Source organism: Tachypleus tridentatus, chromosome 6 (genome assembly GCF_004210375.1).
Source record: "Tachypleus tridentatus isolate NWPU-2018 chromosome 6, ASM421037v1, whole genome shotgun sequence".
Classification (NCBI taxonomy): domain Eukaryota; kingdom Metazoa; phylum Arthropoda; class Merostomata; order Xiphosura; family Limulidae; genus Tachypleus; species Tachypleus tridentatus.
Genome location: NC_134830.1, coordinates 136,144,951 through 136,168,483, shown reverse-complemented (window position 1 = coordinate 136,168,483; position 23,533 = coordinate 136,144,951). Strand labels below are relative to the sequence as shown.

The 23,533-nt window shown below is 32.0% G+C and overlaps 1 protein-coding gene across 3 annotated transcripts in view; it reads left to right on the top strand.

Moving 5' to 3' along the window:
- The window catches only part of LOC143253762 (coronin-6-like), a 50,867-nt gene extending 29,641 nt beyond the window's left edge, over window positions 1-21,226 (top strand). For 2 of the 3 annotated variants that reach the window (XM_076508097.1, XM_076508099.1), the window contains exons 4-12: window positions 1,531-1,706; window positions 3,647-3,763; window positions 5,895-5,999; window positions 6,637-6,782; window positions 11,589-11,649; window positions 11,828-11,929; window positions 13,397-13,513; window positions 16,412-16,453; window positions 17,478-21,226. In XM_076508097.1, the coding sequence (XP_076364212.1) occupies window positions 1,531-1,706; window positions 3,647-3,763; window positions 5,895-5,999; window positions 6,637-6,782; window positions 11,589-11,649; window positions 11,828-11,929; window positions 13,397-13,513; window positions 16,412-16,453; window positions 17,478-17,669 (1,058 nt within the window). In that variant the 3' untranslated portion in view covers window positions 17,670-21,226. The remainder of the gene's footprint in view (window positions 1-1,530; window positions 1,707-3,646; window positions 3,764-5,894; window positions 6,000-6,636; window positions 6,783-11,588; window positions 11,650-11,827; window positions 11,930-13,396; window positions 13,514-16,411; window positions 16,454-17,477) is intronic. The other variant, XM_076508100.1, reaches the window with a different exon arrangement.
- Window positions 21,227-23,533: the final 2,307 nt, after the last annotated feature.

Sequence of the window (23,533 nt, the reverse complement as noted above, 5' to 3'; positions counted from 1 at the left end):
TTTTCATACCTGTATTTTAAGAGACTACAGTCTGTGATTTTTATATCTGTGTTGTAAGGGGACAACTTCCAGTGCTTAAACATACATTTCAGAAACAAAATTCATTTCCATAAGAATAATTGTTTCCAGCAACACACTTTTTACTTGAGTGGAGTGTTGTGCAAACTAATTGTTTGTGTATTTCACATTCCTTATGAGAATTTTTTTGTGTGACCTTTGGTTGTTGTTGCTGTTGAACTGCAGGTCAGGGTTCTACAACATTTCACAGCCGCAATTTCGCACCCGACTCTTGACAGCCAACATCACAATAGAACTTAGTTGTTTATTTCCTTCATTTTTACATGTTCAAATTTTTAACTTTTAACAATATATTTTAATTTCATTTCTATCATTATGTATTTTCACAAATGTTTAAGTGAAAAGATACATGTTAGAGTAATACTGAGTTCATCAGAATACCCGAGTTGATGAGAAAGAAACAGAGAGACTCGCTCACGTGCTGTTAATTATCCTCCAAACATAACATGATCTCAAGTTATCATCTAACCTGCCTTAAGTGGTTCACCAGTAAATCTTAGTGCTCATGCTACTGATAATCGGGTTCAACAATGGCAGTGGACACACCATAGATAGCCCATTCAGTAGCTTTGTGCTAAATAAACAAACAAAATGACCGAGCTTATATATTGAGGTTCAATATTAGCAGTGTAGCTATCACAACCCATTAAGCCACAAACAAAAATACAAATGTTCATTGACATTCTCGTAAATGTAATTGTTTTAAACAGTGTGTTAACAACAAATCATAGAAACAATGGATTGATAATAAATTATGCAGCATGAAGACTGATATTAATAACATTATGAAGTGATGTAAACTATAATACGAATAACATTATCAAGTGATGAAAACTATAGTATTAATAACATTATCGAGCAATGGAAACTATGATATTAATAGTTTTCATCATTAGATAATGTTATTAGTATCATAGTTGATATAAATACTTGGCTGGGTAATCATCCGCTGCCAATTCTCCTGGGTGCGAAATTGTGGCTGCAAAATATTGGTATACCACTGGTCAGTGACATAAAGAAGATTGATTGTCTTAATACAGATGCATTGTTAACCATTATAATTTTGTCTGACCAATACATTTTAATATGGTCATTTATATTCCTGACAGATTGTAAACCTAGTGAAAAATATTTATTTTGAAAATCTGTGTTTAAATAATTCAAAGGTAGCCAACAATCTTTTTGTGGATATTGGTGTTTTTTGTTGGTTTTTTTCTAATAAACTACTGTTCTGTACCAAAATGTTTTGTAATTTTAATTATATGTATAATTATTGGTAGTCATTTTTATTTTTGCTGTTGTAAAGGGTTTGCAAAATATATCATGTATGTGGTGACACTATGAAATAAATAATAATTTCATATTTGAAATATAGTTGTCACAGCAAGTAATTTTTACTATCAGAAAAATATTGTAGCTATTCTTTATAAAAAATGCATTGTTTGGCATTAGGTGCCGACTGCAAGATCTTCATATGGAATGTTGGTACTGGGGAAGTTTTGTCTCAGATCAATCATCCTGATATCATATATGATTGTTGCTGGAGCTGGGATGGCAGTCGTTTTGTTACTACTTGTAAAGACAGAAAAATCAGAGTATATGATCCCCATACTGGAGAGGTGGAGCACGTAAGTAGTTTTTGTTTCAACTAATATATTATAGGAAATAAAAACTTGTATTTACTGTCCATTTAGGTTTTAAAAAGTTCTTTAACCCTTTTCTGGTCCAGAGAGCTGTTGGTGGGATCCATTAATTTTCTTTCCTTCTCCCAGTAAAAGTTGCATGAAAATTAGAATAAGCTTGCTACATAGTACCTAGTTTTGGCTTTTAAAGAGGTTTAAGTAATTTGATTTAGTTGTTTTTGTATTGTGAAATATTAAAACATTTGTCCTAAGATACTGGACACAGCTTGAAGAGAAATGGAAACAATTTATACTAAAGACTGAGAAAATAGTGTGACAAATAGGTCAAGCTGTCAAAGATGGGCACACTAAACATTACTGCAGAAAGTCATTTTTGAGTGATCAGACTACTACCATTTTTAAGGGAGTCTGGTTATATCCAATCCTCCCAGAAAATCATTGAAAATATAAAGATTGAATCTTGAGCCATTTTAAGTACAAGTACTCTATCCATATAATTTAATGTATTGACTCATAAGAAGCAATGTTTAGTGCATAAGCTGTAGTTACACATGCCATGAAAAAGGGGTTAGGCCCCACTAAGTAATAGCATCAAAGAAACCTAGGCTTTATTTACATTATCATGTTATACTAGTTTCTTGTAAGATTAATTTGCAATAATTACAAGTTAATTGAATGATTGTTTTGTGTGGAAAACACATAAAGTAACAAATTTTTGAACAACTGTAAATCTTCTGAACTTACAATTAGATTCCTTTGCTGATTGTTACAGCTGCTTTTTCTGGCCACTCTTCCACAAAACCATGGATTACTGCCCACACAGTGATGTTCACTATACTTTAATATAACTAGCTAATTAATTATCTTCTCCATCTAGTGGTATTTAAACCTTGTATTATTTTCAAATATGATTTCCATTTGTAATTGTTCAGATCACATACTGTAATCTCACAAAAAAGTGGCAACCAAAGGCTGGAGTAATATAGTTAGTTAAAAAGAAGGAATATTTCATGAGAAACAAAAGTTGGTTATCATATTCTCAGGGGTTTGTTTGTTAGTTTGTTTTTTGAATTTTTTGTAAAGCTACACAAGGGCTATCTGCACTAGCCTTCCCTAATTTAGCAATATAAGACTAGAGGGAAGGCAGCTAGTCATCACCACCCACCAGAAACTGTTGAGCTACTCTTTTATCAATGAATAGTTGGATTGACCATCACATTATAATGCCCCCACGGCTGAAAGGGCGAGCATGTTTGGTGTGACAGGGATTCGAACCTGCGACCCTCAGATTACATTCTCAGAGGATCAATAGTTTCTAGTAATTATAAAATGTATGCTTTGTAATCAGCAGAATAATAAGTGTGCTGTTTGCAAACAAGACTTTTGTGTAAAAAATGATGGTCCAAACATTCCTGTAATTTTCTTTACAAATTACTCAAAATTAATGTTACAAAATGATAAAAATATCGAATCTAAACTTTTGTTTAGCTAAAAATTGTTGAAATTGATTTAGAATTACAATTTTTTTCTCAGATTTGATATGCATATGTGAATTAAACAACTATAAAAGTGCTCTGTGGTTGTCTTATCAGTTTAAATTTAAAATGATAATAGTAAAGTATTTATTCTCCCAACTCATCTTGTGTAGAAAACTTGTATCAATCAAATATGAAAATAAGCTATAACCCACAAGGAATCTCGTCTCTGGATTTGAAGTCAGAATAAGGATACAAGATACTTATATGCCTACTACTGAAAAAAAAAAATTCATTTAATGGTTTTTGATTTGTAAGTACATTGTATTGTGTTATATTTAACACATGGAAAACTGTGATGAACTGTTTCCATTATAACAATGTAATTAGTTTTTTGCAACAGAGCTCTAACTTTTATTTTATTTTAATGCAATGATTCATTTGTTACAGGAGGCTATGGGACATGAAGGAACAAAGCCACAACGAGCTATTTATTTAAGGAATGGCTTGATTTTTACTACAGGCTTTTCTCGGATGAGTGAACGACAGTATGCATTACGGAGTGAGGTAAGAGTTTCTCTCCACTGTTCGAATCATCCCATAAGAAAATGCAAGATCGGAAACATCAGAACTGGAAAATATTCCAAATCTTGTCATTTCTGTTGACAATCAGATGCTAAAACTTGTGTAATTTTTATATTTGTGTTGATTAATACCATACATAATTGTTTATACATTAATTTAGTTAAAAGATTGATATCCTAGGTCATAATTCACATTAAACTATTGTGTGTGTAGTAGTGTTGGTAAAAATGGTTAAGTTATTAGAATAAACACAAATGAAATGCCAACAATATTGTTAAAACATTTAATAACTTTTCAAACATGCTGTAATTTTTTTGTATTTCTCCGACTTCATTGTAACTTATATTAAATTTTTTATTTTCTTCTCTTCTTATTCATTGTATAGTTCCTGGAAGAGAAAAACAAATGCTTGAATTCCTGTGCATATGTGATAAATAACTGTACTAATATTAATGTATGAAAAATTTGTTGTATTTGACTGAGCTGTCCAACTTGTGTTTTTCAATTTTTATAGGCCATTGGCCTATTTTATTCTATCTAAATTTTCACCCATTTTTTGGGGTATTGTTTGTTTTTTTTTAGCTTGTTTTCTTTTTAGTTTTTGTAGTATTTTTAATTTATTTCTTCTTACCAGTTGTTTGGCACAGATAGCCCCATAGCTATGGACCAGTAAAGCCCAAACAACCATCCATCCAATTGACTGAAACAAACTACATAAACTCATGATATTGCAGAAGCTATTGAATAATATATTAAGTTCACTAGGTCATCATTAATTTTTATATATGTGTGTACAGATATGTTTTTATTATTGATTTATCTATCCTTCAGTGAGACAGCTTAAAGTGTATAGACTTAACAGTGCTAAAGTTCGAGGTTTGTTCCCTGTAGCAGACAAGACATATAGCATATTGTAGCTTTGCGCAAAAAACAAACAGAAAAATTATTATTTTCTTCACTTATAAATACAGAAATTTTTCCAGTCAATTTTCAGAAATTACTGAGTATGTTTGGATATAAAAGAACTATTTATCAGCAGCCAAGTAGACACAGAAAAATTAATGTTCCAGATATTATAATATTGATATCCAGATTTACATACATTCGACCCAGATTATATCCACTGGTATTTTCCACATTATTATAAGACATGACTATTAAGATGTATAAATAGCAGTTTATCTCTGTTTCTGATAAACTCACTAGAATTATGTCAAATGTTATGGATATGAAACATGAATGTCACTTAAGTTTTATGATGATATCGAGTTTAACACTTAGATACCATATGAATTAAGCTAGAGGATTAATTGATCTAGGAAGATAGTACTAAATAAAAAAGTAAGTATTATATTTGTAAAATACATTAATAGATAAACTGAAGTAGTTGTAACTTAGATTTATTTTTCTTTTAGAATTTTACAAATTGACTTTATATATTTTTGCATAAATAGTTTTTGGTTTTTTGTTTTTTTTTTGTAAACTGTATGAATAGTTCAGGTATATTGTAAGGAATTTCTTGTGGGCTGTTCCTGCCTTCTGTGTTGAAATGTTTTAACTGAGATTTCATCTTTCTGATTGAGATCTTGAGTTGTTTTAAGTTCCATTACTTTGTACACAATTCTTGTGAAAAACTAATACTTAATTGGTGTAAAACTTTTGATCCAGTAAATAATTCTAGGATAGTTAGGGATATTTAGAGGTTTAATTGGTGTTATGATGTGAGTTTATAAATTTCTGTATTTTCTTTTCTGGGCCAAGAAGCACCATAGCTCTTTAGAAAAAAAGCACTAACTTGTACATTTTAACAAATACTCACAATGCCAAATAAGGAAATAAAGTTTGTTAAAAAATATTATCAAAACTGATAGGATATGCATTTTATTAACAAAACATCCAGATTAATAACTTAGAATAACTAAATATATTTAATTAAGTTAAAAATATTACTTTTATTTAAATTAAAAAGGCCTGCTTTTCAGATCAACTTCAAAAGCTTAAGATATGTTGAAGTCAAAAGTAAATGTTGTGCGTGATAAATGAAATTGGATAAATATTTTAAATTAATACACAGAATATATTGAGGTTAAAATTGAGTATTTTATGTTTATAGGTGGCACTAAGCGAACCCTTTACCCTGGAAGTACTCGACATTAGTAATGGTTTGCTGATTCCATTTTATGATCCTGATGTCAACTTGCTTTACCTGTGTGCCAAGGTAAATGTTTAATATGGTGAACATTGATTAGACAAAAAAGCACACTGTCAAAAGTAACTTGTATTGATCAAAACATAAAATTAAAGAAATAACTTATGTTACATGTTTAATGTAAAAATGAAATAAAAATGATGCACCCTATGTGATGTGTAAAGATGTATCAAAAATATAATAAGATGAATTTAATGTCAAAACGTTTGCATGTTCAAGCTGAACAATGTCTATTGATATACGATAATGTGTATTGAGAGTGGAACAAGATATATTGTATGTAAAACCAAATTTGTGTGTAGATAGTGAAACAGTGTATAGTTTATATAATATGAAAATATGTGTTGATTGTTGAACATTGCACATTATAATATCAAAATGTATGTTGATTGTGGAACAGTGTACATTCTACATAGTATCAAAATGTGTGTTGATTGTTGAACATTGCACATTATAATATCAAAATGTATGTTGATTGTGAAACAGTGTACATTCTACATAGTATCAACATGTATGTTAACAGTAGAACAAGTTATATTCAATGAGTACATTTTAACAGCATCACTGTTACTACTGAGATAATAGAAAGTTTTTGATCTTAAAATTACTGTATATGCATATGATTTTATAGAAGTATTCTCCATAGGGAGACAGCAACATACGATACTTCGAAATAACAGATGAACCACCATTTGTACATTACATCAACACCTACCAGTCAACAGTTCCTCAGCGTGGCATGGGAATGATGCCTAAACGAGGTTGTGATATCAAACACTGTGAAATATCGAGGTATTTGATGATAGCATGTTACTTATTAGGCAAGTTTGAATATTAAAGATAGACTTATGGTTTCTGGATATGCAAATATTGTAAATATAAGGAAGTCTGAAGTAGCAGGTTAAAAGAGAGTTAATTTTAGTTCAATATCAATTGTTACTGAACTTTCACGTGCTTTTTTATTATGTTTATAAACTACCTGGACTCTTTATGAGAGGTGTGTATCATTTGTTGTTAATAGCATATAATATTTTGATCTAATCTGATCTAAGGGATAGAAAAGTGATATCCATGTTTAATGTAGTCTTCATAAATAATTTTATAAAGAATGTTCTAGAAGTTCTTTTCTGTATGTTGTTAAATATTCTCAAACAATGGTTTTAACTGTATGGGTTGAGTAATGATGCATTATTACTATTATAAAGAACAGGGTTTGAAGTGTGTGTTTTTGTCAGTGATACAAAGTACTACTAAAGAAGACCTAGAATTCTGAGTACATTTGACAGTTCTGTGATCTCTGACTTCATTCATATTTTGAATTTAAAGAAATTGTTTTGGAGAAGTAATGCCAAATTATCCTGGTTGTACATCAACATTTACTTTTATACCCACCTTAACCAACAGTACCTTTCTGTACATTAACTGTCTGCATCCACCTTAAACTCTCTGGATACCGGATTGGTTGAACTGACTGAATACATGACTGCTATGCACTCAAATAAAGTTGCTATAGTATTGGTACTACTAACTTTTATTATAAGAAGTATATCTTCAAAAACTTTAGCAGACTTTTGGAAAATGTTATATATTTTGCACATACAAAAAATCAGATGTTTTAGTAAAGTATTTTTAATAAACAACAAAAAAGATTTGTCCCTGAATATATCACATCTTTTTTGAGTAGTTCAAGTACAAAGTGATTTTCATGTTAAGATTAAAAATATTTTTATTCATCTCAAAAATCTAAAATTTAATTTGAGTAATCTCTAAAATGTCCCAAGTACATTTCATACATTTGTTTCAGTAAAACTGTCTTTTATCTGTTATTTCCTCTATCGCAACTCTATACAATCTTGGTCAATTTGATTGACCTCGTAACCACCAAAAAAAATTGGAATAAATCTAAATTACCCTGATTTTCTATAATGAGTTGCACTTGTACATGGAACTATATTCCTTTATCCTAAGTAACCTTACACTAATAATGGTATACATCTATTTATACTTAAATTATATTGTTTTATTGCCCTATAAACCATGTCTAACTACCGTTTATGCTGTTATAAGTTGTAAGTCACTTGGTTAACATGTGGCTCACATTATGCTATGAAATTATACGAGCTACTCCAAGCTTTGTGAAAATTGATTATATTTTTATTGTTTATTTTGCCTAAAGTAAACTTAACTACAATAAAAGTGTCCTAAAAGTTACATTTATAATAATAAATAATACATATGAAAACAAAGATAAAGTACTTACCCAAGCCTTCTTTTTATTTACTGTCAACGATATTTTAACCTTACTTTTTTTATACCTATGGTAGTTGTACACTAAATAATTTATATTTAATTAAATAGTGCACCAAAGAACATAGAATAACAACATTCAGAAAACAGATAATGTCCCATAACTCTCACAATATTCTGGATTTCTAACTATGAGACAAGAGCTGTTACAAATTCATCCAAGCTAATCAATGTGTTTCCCATTGGAACAAAGCTTCTACTGAAAGAGAAGTTAACATTTCTATGTACAGAAAATAGTGTAAAATAAAATGTTTTTAACAGATAAAAACCTTGGTTTTCTATTACTTAAAAATAATATCTTAACTGTAAGGGAGAACTATTAATAAATCTAAAAGAGACAATGTGACAGGTGGGTGTGGTAAGAGGGGTCTCATTTTCTGTTTGATGACTCTGTAACCAGAAAAACATTGCAGGCTATGAAAATTGTGCTTTATCTAAGTGATAATAATACTGTAATAAGTAATGTACATTCATTTTTTTCTTATTGGAGGGATGGTGAATAAATTAGAGAAGAAGGAATACCTAGATGGAAAATGTCACATTTCTCACAATAGAGGAGAAATTCAGGTTTTTTAAAAAATACTTCCTCATAAAAGTAAGAACATAAAACTTAAAAATTATTGAAATATGGATTATTAGCTATGATTTTAATCTATACTAATTAGTGTAACATGAACAAAAAGTAGTTTTAGTTAAATTTTGAATGTAAGCCAATAAAACCTCATGACATGAACAGTAAAGGATGCTGGTGCAGAGAGGGTTAACTAAAAAAACAAAACAAAACAAAACTATATATACATGGAAGACACAATACACATTGTTGTGAAACTGTCCTGATTGTTGTACTCCAACTGTTTATCTCTAAGAAGAAATATTGTTTTATTTATGAACAAATAAAGGACTTTCACATTTAGGTGAAGACAAAAATATTTCAAAACATTGTCCTTTCTTCTTGAGTTTCTTTTGTAGATTAATCCTCCAAGACGTTTACTACCAGCATCACTCTGAACTAGATAACTGCTGTCATTTTTCCTTATGTTTTTTATTTTTGTTAAGAAATTGCATTAATAAGTAGCTTGATGTAGAATTTCCTTGAAATGTAAAATTATCCAAATCACTGCACTATTAGGAGTTTTTAAAACTGATAGTACAGTATAGATAGCTTAACATCGTGAGTATTAGCTGCATTTGTCTGTGAATTTAATAAAGCCAAATTATCAAATGCAGTCTGGAGAGCTTTGAAATTTGCTTGATAACAATGAGATATTTTTGTGTTTATTCATGAAGATGAACCTGTGTGTGATGTTAAAAAGTGCATCATTTATGTAGAATTCATGAGTACTCTTTAGAAGAGTAATTTTTTAAAAGGCTTGATGCTCCATGCCTTGCGAGTGGGTTACAATCAACTTTTAGTTATGGACAGCATGATGCACCAGTGGGTCACATATTACAAGGGACTGCAGTGAAGTAATTAAACCTAGTAAAGTTACCCATGTAGAATTAGACACCTGGATTAAGTGAAAAAGGAATGTGTGGTTGTCACTAAGATAAGAATTATTAACACTACTGGTGGCAAAGAATATATTAATTTGAATTGTTTGATAGATTGTTTAGGCAGAGTATTCATGATGAAACTTTGTAGAATTGACAGCAATTGCCTGTTGTGGAGACACAAGTGGAGAGGACGACATTTTGAAAGTCTTCTGCCTTTCGTCTTCAGGTCAGTGTGCGTGTAAAACACAAACTAATGTGGCAGGAGTTTAATTTAGAGAGAGAGAAATCTGAAGAATTATCTTGGAGTGCCCCAAGAAAACCCACTATCACAGGACAGGCATCGAAAGATTTGCCTGTCCTGTGCCCGAGACTCGAAAAAGAAGTACATATTATATACGTAAGGTTTATCCTTTATGTACTTTGTTGTATGATTTGTAATTTCTGAAATATGTTGTATGGTGAAATATATTTGGTTGGTGCACTAGTTAATTTACATAGTGATGCAGTTTGTTTTGTGTGTTCTGCTTTTAAATAATATTTGTATGACATTTCTGTTGGTCTGTTTCTAAGAGTTGGTAAGTTACTGATTTGGTGTATACAGTTTACGGGAGTGTATGGTGGTAGTCTGTATGCTGCTCTTAGTATTTTGTTTTGTTGTACTTTGATTTTCTGAAGTGTGTTATTTGACATATTATATGTGACTTGACATCCATACTCTATTAACAGATGGATGTAAGCTTTGTATAATTGAACAATGGTCTTTGGTGAACTGTTTGAGTGTTTGCCAGTTAGAGTCATTAAATGTGAAATTCGTTTTCTGACTGATGAGTGTATGTTGTTAACATGTTTTTTCCATGTTAGTGTGTGTGTGTGTGTAGGTGTTGTCGGTCTTTTATAGTATCCTGGAGGATTGTGGATAGCGTATTATGGTTGGTTGAATTATCACTGTTTCTGATTGGAGGAAAGACTTGCTGTAGATTCAACCAATGGCAGTCACGTGTTACTCACCTCTAATCTGGAATCTCTATTTAGTGAAGGTTTAGTAGTGTCAATATAAAATGATTCTTTGATTTTTCTTGTCTTCCAGAATTTGTCTGTATCAATAATTCTAGTTTTCTACCAGTTTATTTTGTCGAAAACTCTTTCTATGAAATTCTGTATTCCTGTAACGTTACATACATTGGAGAAACAGAAAGCAAACTTGCGACAAGAATAAAAGAACATAAAGACAGTACAAGTCTCATGAAAATACAAAATTCAGCCATTGCAGAGCATGCCACGTCAACTGGACACAGAATAAACTGGGAGAAAACTAAAATCATCGACACAGACAAATTCTGGAAGATAAGAAAAATCAAAGAAGCATTTTATATTAACACTATTAAACCTTCACTAAACAGAGATTCTGGATTAGAGATGAGTAACCTGTTACTTCCATTGGTTGAATCTACAGAAAATCTCTTCTCCAATCAGAAACAGTGATAATCCAACCAATCATAACATGCTCTTCATAATCCTCCAGGACAGTATAAAAGACTGACAACACCAACACACACACATTGACCTGAAGAAAAAAGGCAGAAGACTTTTGAAATGTCGTCCACTAAACTTGTGTCTCCACAGCAGGCAGTTGCCATCCATTCTACAAAGTTTCATCATGTTAATTTGGAGTATTATGATACATTAAGGAAAATATCAAAATGCAAATTCATTATGTTAAGAGTAGGATTTTTTATCGCATGCATGAAAATTACAAATGCTTAATATCTATTTCAAGTTTCCATCTGTTTCTTTCAGATTCTATCGATTACATACCAGTGGTTTCTGTGAAGTTTTGTCATTTACTGTGCCTAGAAAGGTAAGTAAAAATATATTTTGAAATGAATGAATTTTGTTTCATTTTTTTACTTTTTATATTATGTATCACTATGTGATGTATAAATGTTCCTATTGTGGCTAAATGTGAAGTTAAACAATTTAGTGGTGAACTATGCAAAATCATGTCAGTATTGATTTTTTGTTTGTTTCTTTTTCAGTCTGACCAGTTTCAGGATGACCTATATCCTAATACGGTATCTGATGTTCCTGCTATATCGGCTGAAGAATGGGTGGATGGTAAAGAAGCGGAACCAATCTTGGTAGGTGGCCAAAATAAAATGTCTTCTTTTATTTAATGTCTTTTTAATTTGGATATTAGTTAATAGTTTAATATTAAAAAGTTTTTTAAAATAAATTTAGGACACTTATAATCTTGCTTTTATAAATGTAAAAAAAGTTTATTTTGTATGCGTGTATGTGCTGAAAAATGTTAGAAAGAATTGGAGGTAGGTAAATAAGTTATTTTTAGGGAAATGGGATTTGAATTTCAGATTAAAGCTTTTCAACGAAATTCTTCAGCTGTTTATTTCTAGTGTAAGGATATTTATTACAGTTGTAATGAAAGCTCCAAAATTCTACTCTGTGTGTTCTTTTTCAGTGTCTAAGATAAAAAAAAACTGTTGATTTTTAATCACTGTATGTAAAGAAAAAAGAAATGTTTGGTATATTTTAATTGTGTTAGGGGAATTTTTACTATTTAAGTTTTTAATTAAAAGGCACGAATTTTAACAGTTTACATATTTCTTATTCTGTGAGTGTTTTCACGTCAGTTTTTCTTTCTTTTTCAATAAAGTATCACCATTAGTCGATAATTAATTGTTTTGAAAAAGTAACAAAACATCTACTTAGCACAAGCCTATCACTCAACAATCCATATTTTTTTCTGTTGCATAAGAGATTAGTTCATCATCACAATGAACTAGTGATACTAGTGCTTCATATTTCAATTATTTGAAATTTAATAGCATTGATTATAAGTTTTCACTTGTGTTTTTAGTAGTAGAGTGGAAAGATAGAATGTTGTTAGGATGACAAGGAACCTGTTTGAAATAAACATGTTTGTATTGTATAATGGAGAAAATTAATACTGATAGAGTTAAGTAAATTAAGTTAAAACTGGCTAATGAAGGAAAAGACTGATAGATGGTGTATCCCTACTGCAATGTGGGTCCTACTTCTTCAGTCATTTCCAAAACTTAGGGTACATTTTATATCCCACATTATAGTAGCACCTTATTTTCAGTTTTTATTTATTTATTATTTTTATGTTTATCTTATTCGTATTTTAACTTGAGAGAGGAGTCATCTTCCCACAGCTGTCTGAAAGGGCGATATAGATATGGGACATTGTGGACATGAGCACCCACATCTCTCTTTCCTAATTTCTAATTTTCTTATATAAGTCTAGAAAATTGGAAGTCAAGACTGATAGATGATGTATCCCCACTACAATGTAGGTCCTACTTCAGCAGTTACCTATGATACATTTTATAATCCCACATATTAGCTTGTACCCTAGGATCCTTTTTTAAAAATATGCAGCGTATTTTATTTCATGTTAATGTGTTTTGGTTTATGGCTTGACATTTTTAAGGTTATAATATATACTATATACATATTATAGACAGCTGGTGTGGGTATTTAGAACAGAAAACATGTAACGTTTTATCTTCTCAGGTCATCATTGGATTAAAAATTACTTTTAAAACAAGAATGTTTTTATGTAGGTGTCTCTCAAAGAAGGCTTCGTTCCTAGCAGAAAGCAGGAGTTTAAAGTAACAAAGAAATCAAATATCTTAGATAAGATGCCCAAACAGTCGACACAAGTTGCTTCAGCTGCATCTGTAAGTTGTTGATGTTATTTTAGGCCTTAAACAGATTGAGTAAATTAGCACTTTAATGTGTTTTGTTTTTTTTAATATTTGATAGTACAGTGGTATATCGGTTCTCAAACTTAATTCGTTCTAGAAGGCTGTTCTAAAACTGAATCAGTTTTTCCCATAAGAAATAGTGTAAATTAAATTAATCTGTTACAGACCTTCAAAAATTATGCATTATGAAGCATTTTAAGTAAAAATATTGCTTATTTATACCTGTGTAATAATACTTACATGCATAAAGTCAACCACAAAAACTATAAACACAATAAAAAAACAATAAATGAAAATTTAACTGCACTTCACCTGTGCTGAGGAGAGCTGATGGCATAAGTGAAAGGTGGTGAGGAACGTGGAGAGTAGGAAGATTATTATTGTTTGGAAGGGGAATCGACTTCCATTAAAATGTCAGGTAACTCTCCTTCTGGGGTTCTTTCTCTTTGCACTGCTACAACCTGCTTGAGACTCACTGGACCAATTTCTCACTACAAACTTGTCTAATGAGGTTTGTTTCTGTTTGCATTTTAAAATGTTTCTGAAGTAAGACATGGCATTGTCATTGAAAAGGTTTATGCTGCAGTTTGCTTCAGCTTTGTCAGGATGAAATTTTTCCACAAAACTCTAACTCCCCATTTTCCACACATTTCCTTGATTAGTGAACTAGGAACATCCTTCCCTCCTCCTCATCTGAAGACACTTCTTCAGTTGCCTTCTGTTGCTGCTCCTTCTGAAGGTCTTGGAGTTCTTCCATGGTGAGCTCAGTGTTGTGGTCTTCCACCAACTACTCCACATCATCAACACTTACATTCAAGCCCATACACTTGCCTAGTGAGACAACATCCTCAACAACAGGCTCAGCCTCGAAGCCTTCAAAGTCTCTATTTGCTACTGAGTCTGGCCATAATTTCTTCCAGGCTGAGTTCATGGTCCTCAAAGACACTTCCCTTCAGGCTTTGTCTATGATCCTCAAGCAATGGAGGATATTAAAGTGATTTTTCCATAACTCTCTGAGGGTTAACTCTGTGTCAAAGGTCACTTCAAAGCACCTTTGAAACAGTGCTTTGGTGTAGAGTTTCTTAAAGTTCGATATGACCTGCTGGTCCATGGGCTGAATGAGAGGAGTCATGTTAAGGGGCAAGAGCTTCACCGTAATGAAACTGTACTCCTCCACCAACCCATCCTCCAAGCCTAGTGGGTGAGCAGGTGCATTGTCCATAACAAGAAGGGCATTGAGTGACAACTGTTTTTCTGTGAGATAATTCTTTATACTTGGGGCAAACACTTCATGGACCCACTCCATAAAAAATTGCCTGGTTACCTATGCTTTACTATTAGCCCTCCACATGACACTTAGTTTACTTTTCAGGACATTATTTTTCTTAAAAACCCTCAGGTTCTCAGAATGGTACACAAGAAAGGCTTAATTTTAAGTCCCCACTTGCATTACTACATAACAATAGTTAGCCTGTCCTTCATTCGCTTGTGTCCTAGCAGTGACTTCTCCTTCTTGGTGATGTAGGTCCTCTTTGGCATTTTCTTCCAAAAGAGGCCTGTCTCATCACAGTTGAACACTTGTTGGGGAATAAAACCTTCAGTTTCTACATAGTCCTTAAATTCCCTAACAAATTTATCAGCAGCGACTTTGTTAGAACTGGCACCCTCCCCATGTCTCACCACACTATGTATGCCACTTCTCTTCCTAAATTTTTCAAACCACCCCTTACTGGCCTTAAAGGCATCACTTGTACCAGCATTCATTCCAGGGGTGTTTATCAAGAGGTCAGCATGCTACTGCTTTGCTTTCTCACAAATTATGGTCTCAGAAATGCTATCACCAGCTAACTGTTTTTCGTTTACCCAAATCAACAACAGTTTTTCTACCTCTTCCATTGTTTGTGATCTTTGTTTCATAAGCACTGTCACTCCTTTTGCAACATCAGCTCCTTTGATGACCTCTTTATTTTTCAGTATGGTGCAGACTGTAGACTTTACCATACCAAACTATGAGATCTTTTTTCACTTCTATTGTGGCTCTAACAACTTTTCTTTTTGATTTGCTGCTTTCATTATCCTTCTTTGATCCCAAGGTGGCTTATTTAATCATAATATTTAGAAAAAAAAGAAAATTGAGAACGTTCACAGCAAATTTTAGCAGGGGTGTGGACGAGTGACAGGTGTGGTTAAAATGTTTTGGGTAAGCTTGGCATGGGCCGAAAATGGTCAATGGTTCGGGTTATTTTGGGGGTTGGGGCCACGACAGCTTGGTCTGGGAATTGAGTTTATATACGACAACTGAGACATTTTTTTCTCAAACAATATGTTCAAAAACCGAATTGTTCTAGAAACAAGGTATCACTGTATTTGTTTTAGATTTATTAATGTAAAGTTTACAATAATAGCTAAAACATTTATGGTTTAAAATATAATGATGTTTGTACTACATAATTAAGAAGAAGAAAAGAGCTGTAGTGCTTCAAATCGAATGAAGTTGATGTAAGTGAAGATAAATTACTTACTTCCATTATCAGATATAATTAATAGTTTCTGAAATAATAAGAAACACCTGTCAGTGATAATTTATTAAAACTCTTATTACTATATATATAAGAAGCAATGAAATTATAATTTAAAAATGAAAGTTTAAGTTTTAGGGTTATTTTAGTGAAGGGTTAAGCATGTAGTTCAAAAAATTGAAAATCAGTCTCCAGAGGGCAGTATTAATTTTATACTCCAGAGACAATTAATGTAATATGATCATCAGAACATTGGCTTATATCTATATGCTAGATTATAAGGTTTCTTTTATTTAATAAGTTGGTTATAAATCTCTTTTGACACACGTTGAAAGTTTCTGTCTCTTTCAAGCTTTCTCATGGTGTAGTTAAGGCAAACTTAGCCCTTCTTCAGGTAAGTTTCTGATAAATCATAAAATAAACTTGCTTTGTTATACTAATTACAAGAAAAATCTTAGTGGTAGTTTAATATCTTTTTATCTGCTTTGTCCGTAAACCTTTGGTGCATCCCAGATTAATATATCAAGAATACCTTTAAACTTTTACAAGAATCATATTATTATCATTTGCATATTTTGTCTGTTTTTTCCAGTAGCCAATTTTGAAGCATTTGTAGTTTTGTGAATTTTGTAGAAGACATAATTTGGAAAAACTAAAGGGAGCTTTTAAATATGATAGGCCTGATGATTAGGCCACTTGACTCAAAATCAGCAGGTTGCAGATTTGAATCCCAGTCGCACCAAAGATGTTTGCCATTTTTAGCCGTTAGAGCATTATAATGTTACAGGCAATCCCACTTTTTATTGGTAAAAGAGTAGCCCAAGAACTGGCATTAGGAGGTGTCGACTAGTTGCCTTTCCTCTTATCTATATCTGTTAGTTTAGGAACAGCTAATGCAGAAAGCCCTCATGTAGTTTTGAACAAAATTCTAAACGAAACAAACCAAAATATGATATGATCTCTGTATAATTAAATTATAATTGAATCTTGTAAGTTGAGAAGATTATGTTTGTGGTAAATGAAGGGCACTTGAGTTCATATTTTATTACATTTAAAAGTTAAAAATTATTAACATTAAACTACAATTGTTTCATGTTTTTCTTTGCAAGTCTATTGATGAAGATGCACACTGCTGTCAATAACACAGTGTGTGTGTACAATCATGGAGCTCTAATTACAGTTTAATAGAATCAAACAAAGAAACAACAAGTGATAACATATTTCAGGCAACATGAAAATGCCTAGATTTGAAAAATATTAATCATGGCAAAGATATAATTGTTCAAGCAGTTTAAAGTTAAGTGCAGTTAAATATTATTAAAGTAAATTACATTCTATATACAGCTATTATTTTTAGAATTATTTTTTATTTATTTTTATCACCACTGAAATGTGAGTTTTTATGTTTTATCTCAAAGGATAAGAAAATGGATGAACTGTTGGATGAGATAAAGAAAATGAAAGGAACATTAATCAAGCATGAACGTCGTATTAGAGAGTTAGAGAGGAAGATAGAAGCTCCATTAGCATCAGTAGAGCCCTCACCCAGTCCGGTGGTACCTCCATCACCTCCACCTCATATCAGTGGTAATGGTGTCATACCAGAGTAAGCATAAAATGTCAACAATTCTCAGTCAAGTGTTGTTGTGAGTACATCAGCAATATAAACACGTCAAAACAAATAAAACAGGGAGAACATGAAATGGTTCTTAACCATCAAAGTACCTTATGTGTGTGTGTAATATGAACGGTCAGTTGCTCATAAAGGGTGAGTGAAATGTTCTGAAGTTGGAAGCTTAAATATCTTTCGCTCAGAAGTCAAAGCCTGTTTCCACACCGTATTAAATACTTTTATGATAATGCCAAGGGTAGATTTTTCTTTTTCAAACTAACCATTCGAAAACCTGCTTCCATTTCTCTTTTACTGAAGTGCTTTTTTATAGGCAACAAATTTTCTTTACTGAAACTAAAATAAAATTGACAATTCAGTGTTAAAATATTTTGAATGTAATTAGTTACTGTTCCATGGTAACATTGGTTGTGACTATGAGCTTTCTGGTTTTATATGTACCAAATACATGAGCTGAAAGTACTGTGAACATTATTGTTTAGACGATGTGTTCATCACTAAGCACTTTATAGAAAAATAAAAGGTTATTTAAAAAAGCTATATCAAAGAAAATATTACTACCAAATATTTGTATTAGAAAGAAAATAAAGCTACCTCTTCTGACATCTTAGGGACAAACCAAAGTACTTAATATTTCATATGTTGTTTTACAGCACAATGTGGTGTGGCTCTGTCGATCCAATCCATGAGATTTGGCTGAACCACCTCCCTGGGTTATTATTTGGTATACATGTGTTGTTTGTGTGGATATGTGGTGATTCTACAGCCCATATTTTTTAACTTGATGGATTTTTAAAAGACAGATTTGTCTTTTTTTCTTTGCACAATCTATATTTACACAAACAACTTGTTCATATATAAACATATTTTATTATGCAAATCAATATTTTAGATCGTCTAGGTAGTTCCTACGTTTGTCGTTTTTAGGCAGATAGAAATTTTTAACAAGCACATGCAAGGTACTCAAAAGTAACTTGGTTTAACAACAGAATGAAAGGTATAATATCGGATCCAGATTTAATTAATTTATATTCTGTACTCTGTTAGATGTTGGTATTTTTATCCTTCAAACAAGCTAATTTTTGTACAAGGATTGTTGAAGGGCTAAAACATGAAATGTGTTTCACATTTTTCGTTCAGTGTCTCAACGTATAACGTTTCAGAATTGGAAGTAAGTCTTGATTTTGTTCTAGAGTTAGCAGTTACTTGATGTATTGTAACATTCATTTACCTTTTTATCTGTTATAATAAGATTCTGTATAACAGAGGAATACATGCAAAGTAATGGTAGTCTGATTTTATAAACTTCATCATGTACCTTTACTATTGTTATTATGTTGAAAATTCATGGTTTAATAATACAAAATTTTCTAGAAGCAGCTGTTACATACTGTACTTTTAATTACTACATACCTACTGACACTCATTCAGTGTTTGAATTACGTCAGTATATGTTACTAACTGGTTATGTTTATCAGTCCAGAAATACTGAAATATATTTGAAGGGGATTTGACACCTGCTGAAAGCAGCAGGTGTATTGGATGAAAGTAGAGGAATCAAGATAAATGTAAATAGCTCAAAAGCATTCTGGTTAACATTTAAAACGAACTTTATAATCACGATTTTTGAATGTTTGAAGTGCATGAAAAATCGTTATGTCTTTAAATGCTACTTGTAGATAGTCACAAATATTTTAAAGTTCTAGAATTTAATAAAATAACTACTAGAAGCTGACTTTTCCAAAACTTCAAAGATTATCAGTCTATTACTGAAAGTAATGTGAACTGGGTAATCTGTTTTATCCATATCCTTAAAAGGATAAACCAAAAGATTAAGTTTCTGGAGTTACAGTGTAAAAGGAGTTAGTTCTCCAACCTTGGGTTCCAAACTCTTATATTTAACCACGTTTTACATCTTATGGTATTGATCTCAAGTGAGGTAATGAACCAAACTGCAGCCATTTTGTTTGTTTTTTACTTCAAATATTAAAAAAAAAACATTTTTCATCCCTTGAGTTGGTTTTAATTAAATGCGTGTAGAAAGTATAACAAAGAAATATGTCGCTGAATTACAACTTAAGCAAGAGTTATGCACTTCTGAATTTTTCTATGGTGATTTAAGAAGAAATATGGAGCATAAAAGAAACAAGACATAATTAACAGACATAAAACTAGCTCAATAAACAATTAATATATACAAAATATAAAGGCAACTTCTTTATTATACTTTACATTTGTTGTTTGCTTCAAGTACTAGTGTTAGTTTTGTTTTATGTATGTTTTGGCAATGCTTCCACAAACTATGTACATCATTTTGTACTGTAGTTACTCTTACATTTGTTGAAATTTTCATATTAAGTAGGCTTATTACCATATTGTTTCTGTATAATTTGTTGTTTTTTACATCATTAGTTTAATAATAAATACAAAAATTTTGTTAGTGGCACTGAAAGCCACAAACATATTACATTATGACAGTCAGTTGGTACTTCTAAGTAGACATTAAAGTATCATATGAAATATGAAAATTGATTTTATTTATGAAGATTAATTCACCTTTTTCTTTAACTCTTTAAATTAGCACATATGTATGCTCACACTTATGATTTTCAAAGAACTAGCAAGTTAATTTTTAGGCTTCCGATGGACTGAACTTACCTTGGCCACAAGGGTGAGCCAATAGTAAATATCATAACAGATGAAGGTGCTTAATTTGATAGACGTTTTGGAACATATCACATTTTAAGTCATTGTTGAAGTAAAATACTTGAAAATTACTGTTTACCTTTTTTATGGCAGTATAGTCACAACCATATTGTCATTTATAACACCTATGTGATTTAATATTTTGTTTAAATGTCCGAGCTAGGAACTGAGAAGTTTTATCTAGATCTATTATAGAGAAATAAAATAAAGGATGATAATAAGTTTTTATTTTTAAACCTTAGTTTGTTATTCAAAGAAAATAAAAATGAGGCCAGAAATAACATTAAAAAAGGGTTTATGTTGTGAAACTTATGAAAGAAAAATGTGTTTGCAGATACCTGTATGCAGAACATGTGAATGATATGCATATGTAAATATATATCTGTGTGTTAAATTAACAATGACAAAAATACACAACAGATAGTTCCTCTTATGTATTAGTACTCCGATATAGAGTTTTTACATGTATGCTATGAATTTTTGTCACAAGTTTAACTAATATATATCTTGAAGCTTTCACTTGTGTTGTGCTTCACAGCTTACTTAAAAGGCCAAGTATGTATACTAGAAAAATATTATTTAATTAAAATTAACAAAAAATATGTATATGTAACATTTACATTCACATCCAAAATGTACTTTATATTAGACATTTTTATATGTGCCATAGTTTTTAATGACTAATATGTATCTCATTTCATATGATTCGTAGTGTACTTTTAACTTAAAAGTGCTGGTTCTAAGTCATTTTAATTGTTATTAACTTTGAATCTATTTAAACAGTTACTTTTGTGTTGAAGATGTGATTAACAATAAATGTATTTTTAAGCATTTATGGAGTTTTTATTTCCAAATTACATAAACCTCGAATACAAAGACTATTTTTCAGAACTTTGAAACCTCATTAAAAGTGTGCATAATTTTATTTTACTTACATATTTAAGTTAGTGTTTCTGCCCCCACTTTCAAAAACTTTGTATGTGCTCAACGTAAAGCCAGTTTCATTCCAACTTCACATACAATAAACCTGCAGACATTTCAACTGTTATTGGTAATTATTTCTCACATTGACAGTTTTAAACAGAACGGGAGGAATGGAAAAGGAGAAAGATAAATTGCAAAAGGTGACTGCAGGACTTTGAAAGGAAATTGAGACTTTGCGTGTGTAGGATACAAGGGTAATTATGACTTTTGAGAGATTGGAAACAATAGTAATAGTTAGTAATAATAGATTATGATATGAAGAGCAGAAATAAAGAACAAATTTCAGCCTTTTAGGTTGTACAAATGGTGAACATGGGAGGAAAGGGTAAAAACAGATAGAAATGACAGTGAATAACTTCAATCAATCCTCAGGGGTTTGGCATAGGTCAAGACACACACACACACTCTGTGTGTGTCCGTTCCATTCACCCCACTTGTATGATTCGTGATGTCCTGCTCCACTTGGCCATCATTGGCCACAGCTGATCACTTCACATCACTTGGCCTTAATATCTATGCTGCAGGGAACTTCATGCGCTTTGCAGTCGACTTGTGACTGTAGTAATCATGTGTCATTTGTGATTTTTTTCCTAATCTTTCAATCCCCTCATACTAACTATGTTGAGCAAAAACAGAAAGTTGTCATACGAATACATACAATATGGATTCACATGTATAACGGAACATGATGGGAGTCAGCATTCTCAATGCATGATTTGCAATGCCAAATTGAGCAATTCTAGTCTAGCATCAGCAAAACTAAGAGAACACACCCTAAAGATGCATGGAGATGGGAAATACAAGAACACAATGCTTGCTCAATTCAAGGTAAAGAGAGCTAGGTTGATGAAAAGGCTACTTTTTTGTTTTCGGCTTTGTACCCATCGACAAACCGATTCTCACAGCATTGTACGAAGTTGCATACTTGATCGCAAAGCAGGGAAAACCACACACCATTGGTGAAGCACTCATAAAACCAGATGCATTGAAGATGGTGAATATCATGGTGGGAAAACTGCTGAAATAAGTTATCCCATATTCCACTTTCAAATGACACCATCAGCAGCAGAATAGATGACATGAGCAATGACATCTTGGCTCAAATAGTTGCATATCTGATTTCAAACCCAGCAAACTTCAGCCTTCAATTCAATGAGACCACTGACGTTTTCAATCAGAGCCAGCTTGTTGTATTCATGCACTATGTGAAGAACAACGAGATAAAAGAAGATTTTTTATTTTGTAAGCTTTTTACAACAGCAACTAAGACAGCCGACATTAAGACACTTGTGGATGACTTCTTCAGAGACAACGATCTTTTGTGGGATATGGTTTCTGCAGTTTGTTTGGACACAGCTTCAGTCAATCCGAGACAAAACTGGTTTTGGTTTACACTTGAAAGCCGATGCACCACACATCATTGTAACACACCGTGTTCTGCACAGGTATGCATTGGCAACAAAAACCTTGCCTTCAAAACTGGCAGAAGTATTAAAAAAGTTATGAAATGTCTGAAATAATGCCTGAAGCACTGCATCTTCAAAGAGCTGTGTAATGAAATGGGCTCTAAAATCGAGGTACTTTTGTACCATTCTAACATTCGATGGTTATCCTGGGGAAAGGTGCTGAATCGTGTTTTTGCCATGCGTATGGAATTAGTCCTGTTTTTGCAACACCACCAACGTTATCATGCAGATTGTTTGAAAAATCTGAATTCATTCTCAATTTGGTGTACATGGCTGATATCTTCAATTCTATCTGTCATCTCAATCTACAGATGTAGGGCGGTGGAGTCAACATCATTGAAGCAGAAGAAAACCTGAAGGCTTTTCAAAAAAAGCTACCATAATGGAAAGATGAACAGAGAATGATAACTTCGCAAACTTTACCCTGCTGCACGACTGTGTGAGTAAGATCAAAGATGTATCTGAAATCGGAAACATTTCTGTACCCGGGGAACTGAAGCAAGCAATTGCCGTGCACTTAGATGAGCTCGCAAAGTCTCTCAATGGATACTTCCCTATCAGAGAGTCATATCCAGCATGGGTGAGACAGCCGTTCATGTTTAGTGTTGCAACAGCAGATGTAAATGATGAATATCTCGATGAAATCATTGAACTTCAGCAGAGTCAGGTTTAACAGCATCTTTTCAGA